At 39.9% G+C, this 10,330-nt stretch overlaps 1 protein-coding gene across 1 annotated transcript; it reads left to right on the plus strand.

Moving 5' to 3' along the window:
- Positions 1 to 744: 744 nt before the first annotated feature.
- Positions 745 to 3,019, plus strand: LOC137964622 (uncharacterized). The gene is made up of 6 exons (XM_068811372.1): positions 745 to 1,025; positions 1,079 to 1,170; positions 1,212 to 1,993; positions 2,135 to 2,192; positions 2,329 to 2,459; positions 2,504 to 3,019. The coding sequence occupies exons 1-6, from the start codon at positions 745 to 747 to the stop codon at positions 3,017 to 3,019; spliced, it is 1,860 nt and encodes a 619-aa protein (XP_068667473.1).
- The last annotated feature ends 7,311 nt before the right edge of the window (positions 3,020 to 10,330 follow it).

Below are 10,330 nucleotides of genomic sequence, written 5' to 3' on the forward strand. Positions count from 1 at the left end.
GTCTTCTGTTAAATAATTCTTTATCATTTCTAGGAAAATTATCTCCAAATTCTTGCAAATGATAAGAGTCCCTCGATATGGAGCCAAAAATCCAGGAAGATTTGCATAACCAGCATCGACTAAATAATATTTACCTACAATATAAAATATATTCCACATAAAATAATTAAAGATAATGTTGTGGACTCGATAACAGGACGAGTCATCCAGAGGTGACATGGATGAGTTAAGCGATGAAGTTAATAACTCAGTAGGTTTATTTTACTTTGTTTAAGTATAGCGTTAAGACTAATTGAGCCACGATGTCATTCTTGTAATTCTTGCAATTACACTCTCTTACGATGTAAGCCTCTAAAGGGGCACACGGACGGAATGGGAAGACAAGCAAAATTTCAACCTAGTTCAGGATCGGTGTTCTCCTTCATTGAACCCAAAGGATCGGCATTCTCCTTGACGAACTCAAGGGTACAGGTCTCCCCTCGACGAGCCTAATCTCTTCATTCTCTTTCAATTCCGTTTCCCATAGCCTTATCGCCATCATAGGTCGCCTAGGTAAATCAAGACGTCCTGGTTTAGCTTTTGATCCCCTAAACGACCTCTCCCTTCTCCAAGTCACAAGATCAATGGTCCATAACACCTTGGTATCAAAGAAGGCAAGCATTGGGGAGTCGTCCAACAATGAGGAATTGATAGCCAAGCTCGGGGAGATGCTAAACGCAAGGCAAGAAGAAAGCGAAGGTCGAAATGGCGGCAAGGCAAGAAGAAATCGAAGGTCGGCTGGCTGTGTTGTTGGACAGTCGAGTCTCTCACGAGGTAAATTTACAATTAGAAGTTGTGACTAATAGATTGTATGAAATGATTGCTGGAAGAAATCCTCCCCCAAGGGAAGGAGGAAGAAGCCCTGCGAACAGACAGGGAGAACAGTATGCTGGACGCACAGAATATCTAGCACACGGAGGGGGTATCAGTCCAGGAGGAGGGACAGTCCCGAGATATACAAATTTGGACTTCCCTATTTTTAATGGGTAGAAGGACCCTCTAATTTGGCTGTATCGTTGTGAAAAAAAATCTAACAAAGGACGGCTGAAGTAGACAAAGTGGGGTTGGCCACCTTTAACATGTTTGATGAAGTGCAGTTATGGGGCCATCAATTGGAATTGGAGAACCCAAGTATAATTTGGGAAGAATTTAAAGAATTGTGTACAATTCAGTTTGGACCACCTGCCCAAAGCAACCCATTAGGGGATTTAGTGTTGTTAAGACAAACGGGAAGTGTCGAGCAATATCAAAAATTATTCCAAGAAAAATTGGCTCGGGCAAGGTTGTAAGGGTGGACCAACAGGTTTGTCTGTTCACAGCAGGCTTGACTGAATCACTACAATTAGAAGTGGAACTCCTTGCTCCTCTGAATCTAGCAAGAGCAATGAATTTGGCGAGACCCTTAGAAGCCAAACAAAAAATTCAGGCACGCAAGCCAAATTGGCAAGGGTGGAGAAATAATTCGGGAGTAACCCCCACAGCCCAACCATGGAGAAATCAGGTTGCTACCGGTACTCCAACAGCAACTAAACCTAGTCCTTCCAACCCGGCATTCATCCGGAAATTGAATAGGGCTGAGATGGAAGACAGAAGATCGAAAGGATTATGTTATAATTGTGATGAGCAATACACTTTCGGTCATCAATGTAAAAAATTATTTTGGTTGGAGATTGATAATGAGGAAGAGGATGTATTGGAAGTGGAGCAGGTTGAGGTGGAAGAACCTGCTATTTCGTTGAATGCTATAACTGGACTCAAGTCCACCAAAACTATGCAAGTATGTACGCTAGTCCAAGGTCAGCCTTTGCTCAGTCTGGTGGATTCAGGAACTACTCATAATTTTTTGAGTCTCACAGCAGCCCAGCATTTACAACTTGAGATAGAACCTCAACCAATTGTTACGGTTTTGGTTGCCAATGGGGACAAGGTACCTAGCTACGGAGTCAGCAAACCGGTAACATTTTCTATTGATGATACTTGTTTTTCTACAAAAATTTTTATCATCCCATTAGCGGGTTTTGACATGGTTTTGGGAATAAAAAACATTGGGTCCCATTTTATGGGATTTCGCGGCTCTCACTATGAGCTTTGACAGTGGAGGGAAGTAGGTGCGATTACAGGCCAGTCAAGCTACCTCTTCAGCACAGCTACACGTACTCCACTCCCAAGAGACTTCGGACAACACTTTAGACCAAATTTTGGCCGAATTTATCGACATATTTTAGGAACCTTCAAGTCTACCTCCCTTGAGACATTGTGACCATCGAATCTATTTGAAGGCTGGGTCAGAGGTGGTAGTCGTTCATCCTTATCAGTACTCACACCTCCAAAAGGATGAAATTGAACAACAATGCAAACTTATGCTAGAACAGGGCCTCATCAGACAGAGTAGGTCCCCTTTCTCCTCTCCTGTTCTTCTAGTGAAGAAACAGGACAGCACTTGGAGGTTTTGTATTGACTACAGAGAATTGAATGCCAAGACAATTTTCCAATACCTGTCATGGAGGAGTTACTTGATGAATTACATGGTGCTCAATTTTTCACTAAATTGGATTTGAGGTCGGGTTATCACCAAGTTAGGATGTATCTTCCGGATATTGAGAAGACAGTATTCCGCACCTACCATGGCCACTTTGAATTTGTCATAATACCTTTCGGTCTATCAACTATGACATCCACCTTCCAAGCCTTGATGAATGAGGTATTTAGTGCCTATCTCGGAAAATTCGTTTTAGTCTTTTTTGACGATGTTTTAATCTTCAGCAAGTCTTGGAACAAGCATTTAGAGCACTTACAGATGGTCTTCCAACTGCTTCGAGCACATCATCTGTACTTGAAACGTTCTAAGTGTTCTTTTGGAAGACCTCAGGTGGCCTATTTGGGTCACATAATCACAGCAACAGGGATGAGAGTGGATCTAGAAAAAATTCACGCCATCACCAATTGGCCTCAACCAACCAACATTTCAGCACACAGATGATTTTGGGTTAGCTCTAATACTGCAAGTTCACCCACAATTATGGTCCATTAGCGGCTCCTTGAACAAACCTTCTCAGACGTAATGCGTTCAAGTGGACTGACGCTACCAACAATTTATTCATGGCAACAAACCTTCTCAGACGTAATGCGTTCAAGTGGACTGACGCTACCAACAATTTATTCATGGCACTCAAGCAAGGTTTAGCCTCCGCTCCAGTTCTGCAGCTACCAAATTTTGACGATGTATTTGTAGTGGAATGTGACGTTTTAGGAGGTGGTATTAGAGCAGTGCTTCAACAATCCAACCACCCTATTGCTTATTTCAATCATCAGTTGGCAGCCCACTATCATAAACTACCATCGTATGACCGAGAACTTATTGGATTAGCGAAAGCGGATCGACATTGAAGACCATACTTGTGGGGCAGAATTTTTACTATCCACACAGATCACTACAGCCTAAATTTTTTGTTGGAGTAGAGGATATCCACATCTCCACAACAGCATTGGATTAGTAAATTACTGGGGTTTGACTTTACGGTGGAGTATAAGGTGGGTACCTTGAACAAGGCTGCAGACGCTCTCTCAAGACGTTCAGAGGAACAACCACAACTTCATGCCATCAGTCATCCCCAACCTCTTCTACTTAACTCCATAAAAAAGGAAATCCAACACAACACCGAACTCAAAGACTTGTATCAACAGATTTTTGAGGGAAAACAACATTCAAAATGGTCAAGTCACGACAAGATCATTGTATATATGGGGTGCCTTTACCTACCCTCCACTTCTACTTTGGTTACAGAGGTCTTATCAGCCGATCACGACAGCTCTCATGAGGGCCACCACAAAACGTTACATTGGATTAGAGGTGATTTTTATTGGGAGGGCATGAAATCAGTAATTGCGCAATATGTGGTTGCTTGTCATGTTTGTCAACAGAACAAGGCAGAACATTTAAGTCCAACGAGTGTTCTACAACCACTCAATCTTCCCACACAGGTATGGTCTGACATATCTACGGATTTCATTGAGGGTCTCCCTAAAACTTCGGGCAAGTCTGTCCTTTTTGTAGTGGTAGACCGATTTTTGAAGTATGCACATTTTATCCCATTGGAGCACCCATATACAGTGGCAAGTGTGTCACAAGTGTTCTTTGCCACTATTGTCCGTCTCCATGGCATTCCGGAAACGATCGCCAGTGATAGGGATGTCGTCTTTACCAGCCATTGTTGGCGAGACCTTTTCAGATGATGTGGGACTAAACTCAAATTTTCATCGGCATATCACCCTCAAACAGATGGCCAAACAGAAGGGGTGAACCGAACATTTGAAATGTATTTGAGGTGTTTTGTTGGTGACCGTCCTAAACGTTGGGTGGAATGGATTTCGTGGGCAGAGTACTGATATAATACATCTTTCCTTACTACCTTACACGCTACCCCCTTCTGGGTCTTATACGGACGAGACCCCCCCGGTTGCTCTCCTATGTTCCAGGCTCAACCAAAGTTGATGTTGTCAACCAAGTCCTGGTGGACCGTGATAAAGTCCTGCATAATGTTGTTGTACACCTTCAGAAAGCTCAGGTTCATATGAAAGAATATTATGACCAGGGCCACTGGGATGTTTAATACAATCCTAGGGATGTCGTATGGCTCCGTCTCCAGCCTTACCGTCAATAGTCCATTGCTAGTCGTCACAACAAGTTGTCACCTAAATATTTTGGTCCCTTCACTATTCTTCAGAGCGTTGGGCCGGTTGCCTATAAGTTGCAGCTTCCGCTTGATTCCATGTTTCGTAATGTTTTCCATGTTTCATTGCTCAAGCCGTTCAAGGGGCATGCACCACCTCCAGCTCCAATGTTACCACCAGGTGAAGAAGGAGGTGTTGTTGTCACTCCCTCAAAAATATTGGGTACTAGACAACACCAGAATGGTTGGGAGGTCCTTGTTCAATGGATGCACATCGATGCCACAGATGCCACTTGAGAGGATGTGGACGTCTTCCAACAAGCTTACCCTACCTTCGAGCTTGAGGACAAGCTAGGTCTCCAAGGGGGGAGTGATGTTGTGGACTCAATAGCAAGATGAGTCATCCAGACATGATGCGGATGAGTTAAGCGGTGGAGTTAATAACTCAATAGGTTTATTTTACTTTGTTTAAGTATAGCGTTAAGACTAATTGCGCCATGATGGCATTCTTGTAATTCTTGCAATTAAACTCTCTTGCGATGTAAGCCACTAAAAGGGCACATGGTCGGAATGGGAAGACAAGCAAAATTTCAACCTAATTCCGGATCGGCAATCTCCTTGATGAACGCCAAGGGCACAGGTCTCCCCTCAAGGAGCATGATCTCTTCATTCTCTTTCAATTCCGTTTCCCATAGCCTTATCGCCATCATAGGTCGCCCAAGTAAATCAGGACATCCTGGTTTAGCTTCTGATCCCCTAAACGACCTCTCCCTTCACCAAGTCACAAGATCAAAGGTCTGGGACCATAACAGATAAATAGATCAAAAAAATATATAATTTACATTCAGGTACAAATAATTTATCTCGACGAGTCAATGCTGACTTCAGTACATGGGAATCTACTGGTGATCCCTTCCATCTAGCGAGTACATAAGTGAACTTCATGTCAAATGTACATGTTGCCATTACATTTTGTGAGAGATAACCCTTCCTGTTCCAAAACCTTTGTTGTTACTCAAGTGGGATGTTCGCTTTGATATGAGTTCCATCAATAGCTCCAATACAATCCTAATTCTACCATTTCAATTAATACAAACATAAAATTAAATATTAATCTAAAATTATTCATTATAGGGCAAATGATGTTATCTGAAAGTATGGATAAAATATTGAATTGTTTAAAATCTTCGAGTGAGTGCCTTTCGAAGGCCCTTTGATGTAATCAAAGTAAAGTTTGAGAACAACATCCAACACCTTATTGAAATATCTAATTATGGTCCAATTTGATCAATCAAACATCTTTGTTGTGACACTATACGATTGTTGTTGACCAACACTGAGGAGAAAATATGCAAGTTGTTCTTCCATTGTGATGGTCTTTGTGGCTGATAAAAATCATCTAATTTTAAGTATGTCAGCCAATTTGTAAAATACAGTTTGATTCATCCTATAAACTTATCAAAATTTACAGGTGATTCTTCTAGGGTCTTTTGCAAATACAATGGACCACCAATCCCATAAGAATGTGGTGCATGTTTATTGCAATGGAATAGATAATATCTTCCTATGGTGAACATAATAATTGTGAAGGCAAACATAACTAAAAAATTTCATCGTCTTTAACATTATCCACGGATACCTGCAAACACAATCGCCACAAACACAACCACAACTACAATAACAATTCATGTTTCTTCCTAAAAGCCATAAATACTAACACACCCCTATCTTCAATCATAACCTATTTTCAATCACACCTCCACAAACGCACCCTTATTTTCAATTACAACCTATCTTCAATCACATCATATTTTCAATCATTCCCCATACAAGTATGAGACATATTCATCAACATCCATTTTCATCCACATTCCCACATCCTACATTCATTGACAACCCTACACAACCATATCCATTCACACCCATATTCTCCACATCCATACTCATCTACATTACCATATTCATTGACATAATAACAACACAACAATCACGAAAACAAGTCTTAACCATAATGACATTCATAAAAGATCAATAATCACCTAATAAGTCTTACAATGTCATAATTTAAAAACATCATTAATACAAACCACTTGTCCCAACGTCAAGAGTATACTTAAAACTCATTACTACAATTCACGATAACAAAATTTAAGCCAATCGAGCCACTCTTCCTTTGTCATCCTTATAAACATGTCCTTCTTATTTGGCGTCTCCAACCAGTCAGGAGAGATACTTCAACTCAATCGACAGGTCTGGGATTTCCAGTACCATGACATTTTGATATTGACATCATTAGACCTGAAATCCTCCCTAAATGACTCAGCAATATCCTTCATTGCATCAATGAATCTACCAGTGTCATCAGTAGACATTTTGGATCTCATTCTACAGTGAATTGAAGGTGACGGGTTACCTCTTCGAGACTGCTCATATCTCGACTCATTCTCGTTAAGGAATGAATATGGAATATCCCTAACTACATCAACATCCTCGAGCTCATCCATCAGTGGCCCTTATGCCCCACAAAGGAGATCATCGCCTAGATCTACACAAGTTTGACTTGTTGTCCCCATGGCTATTAATTTTCCCACAACCAAAGATAATTTGTCATAAAACGGGCACCCTTCACGTCTATACTTCTCAGCATCTCTATGCTCCTTCAAGAAAAAAACATCTTTTAGAAGTTTTGGAATAGATTTGAGTAATGTGGAAAACATACAGAATGTTTTATAGTACATAATGATTACTGACCTTAATGTAGTCTTGCCATACAAAATGACTTGCAGTAACTCGCTGTGTGGTTGCATCCCAACTGAACCTAGTAGTATTGAGATAGCTCATTACTATTTGGTAAGTTTTATTCGATGATCTTGTTCAATTCTTGAGTTGATCACAAGTTTTTTTATTCACTGCATCTTCATTGAACTTATTGACACGGTTTGAAAAAACATCATGCTTTTATACCCAGTTGGGAAACTTGTTTCCTATATTGAACTGCTCGACCAAGAGATCGAGCATCCTACTGTCTTCTTCGAAGGTCTTAATGTCATATGATCGAGCATTTTGTTGTCTTCCTCCAACCATATATAATCTAAAACCGAGATGGTCCTCATGAAAAAAACTTAATCAGACTCTTTACCGTCCTAGTAACTAGGGACACATGGAAACACAATAAACTTTGAAAAAATATACCAAGTGGTGGATATTTGTAACACCCGAATCTCCTCACGACATGGCAAGATCATTCCATAGCACTTTAAAATTATTCATCAACATTCTATAACATTTAAAAATTAATCAAACTAATTCCATTGCGGATGACTAGTCCTAACAATTTTAAAACACACCCAAGTCCAAATTCATTGAACACCCTTGGTATAACCCCATATGACTTCACAATAACTACGAACCGTACCTCGTTAGTAATGGGGGTCAGGTTTCGTTGGCTAATGAACACCCGTGTTATGGTCCTGGGTTAAGTACCTATGTCTTCCACTCCTGACAGGCCTATCTTTTGGGTAGTATTGGCTAGGTGCTTTAACATTTGGTCTCAGAGCGGGCTCCCACGTCGTGAGTTCAAATCCTGGAGGGGGCGACCTAGGGGCCAAATTAAAATTACTGGTAGGCCGTAGGAACTTAACCAGGGTCCGGCCAGTGTCGCTAGACTAGGCCGTCACTAGAGTGGGCCGCCGTGGTCGTCGACTCGCTAAGGTGGGGTGTGATGTTATGGTCATGGGCTAAGTATAACTTCTGCTCCTGACAGGCCGGTCTTTTGGGTAGTATTGGCTAGGTGTTTAACAACCCGCGCATGCGACTCAACCTAGTTTGAACTGGACTCAACCCACCTTTCATTACCCAACATACTCTAAATCAGACTCTCTACAGACCCTATACCCTAATTCTAGAAAGTGCACCCTAATAAACCTAAACCCTAAAAACCTACCAAACCTTAACCCTAACCCCTTGAAAACCCCAAACCTTAACCTGGGGTTAGTCAACAAAACGAAAATTTGAAGTTCATCTTCATCGCCTAATTCAAATTCATTTCATTCATCTACATGAACTTCATCTTCGAACTTGGTGTTAGTGTAGACGACTTCATATGCATTGGAAAACAGTTTCCGGTGTTAGTGCCCCAATATGAGAAAAATATAAAAAATAAGAGAATCCCTAAACCCTAACAGTACACTTAATTAAAACATAATCTTGAAATCCCAAATTAGGTAAAACATGCATTAGTAATACATGAATAAGTAATTCAATGTAAAATTAACATATATTAATATACTTATTAATTGAATTAGATATTATATTATTTAATGATCGTATTTTATTATGCATTAATACAATAATTACGTGAGCTAATGAAATACGCACATGGCTGAAGGACCCAACTAATGATTTTGGTTGAACCCTTTACTGCAGACATGAAACCCATCAAAATAACTCAAGCAAGAGATGAATCCTATGGCAAAATCTAAAACAATTTCTAAGGGCTTTGAAATTCACCAATGATCATTTTGTTCCTAAAAAAAATGGCGATTCTAGCTAGAGCATGAAAAGGGTGAATCTCAATAACTGGTTTAGATGAAGAAACATCCCACAAACACACATGGGTTCAGAAGGACCTCTTCCTTCACATCAGCAAGAGAACCTTGGTACAGAAAGCATATACATTGCAAGTGATTTGTATAAAAATTATCTTACAATGCTTTAAATGACGGATTTGGCAAAGTATTCCCACAAACACATGGGTTCACCAACATCATCTTTTCTTTTTTTTTACATTTGAAACAAGATCTCGTAGGGAAAGAAGATACAGGATGTGGGGAGAAGGTAATAAATTTCAAATGTCGATAAATTACTATGCAGTAATTGTGTCCTTCTAAAGCATAACAGCCTTGGTGAATCCTAAAAATTAGTATTTCTTCCTTCTTTTCCTATTTTCCTCAGCTTTTGATGTCCCTTCAGATGTTTGACTGTACAAATGAAGGTTTCAATAACAATTGATGAAATCATGTCTAGTCATAGTTTGTGAGAGCCAGTATTGCAGTACCCACTGCATGCTCCAGCTGCAAAATAAAAAAATGGAAAACAAGAGATAATTCTGGCAATCCAAAATCATTGCTAATAAAGAAATTGCATTGTGCTAATTCACTGCCAAAAAAGGAATAGTACTGCGACTTAAGTTTATAAAAGGCTAATATAAGTCTTTGCTCAGAGAAATTTTTAGAAGCAGCATTGAAGATATGGAAAAAGCTATAAATCAACTTTAGTGTTGTCCAATGACTAAAAAAATAACATAAATTTGCCGATTCTTCACTAGTGAGGGATATACCCTAAAAATACCCTAAACCCTTAAATACCAAGCATTAAACCCTAAATACACTAAACCCTAAGCATAATCCCTAAATCAAACCCTATAAAGACGACCAAACCCAAATATAATCTATATCGGAGATAGTCTTCATGAAAAAAACTTTATTAAACAACTTTTACAAGTCACGGAAACACAAACCATAAAAAATAGAATATCATGTCGCGGATATTTATAACACCCGAATCTCCTCACCACATGGCAAAAACATTCATAAGCAATTCAAAAAAAATCAACTACATTC

Source organism: Aristolochia californica, unplaced genomic scaffold, assembly GCF_029961685.1.
Source record: "Aristolochia californica isolate CCGP_79_NKW_82.1479 unplaced genomic scaffold, dmAriCali1.0.hap1 SCAF_42, whole genome shotgun sequence".
NCBI lineage: Eukaryota > Viridiplantae > Streptophyta > Magnoliopsida > Piperales > Aristolochiaceae > Aristolochia > Aristolochia californica.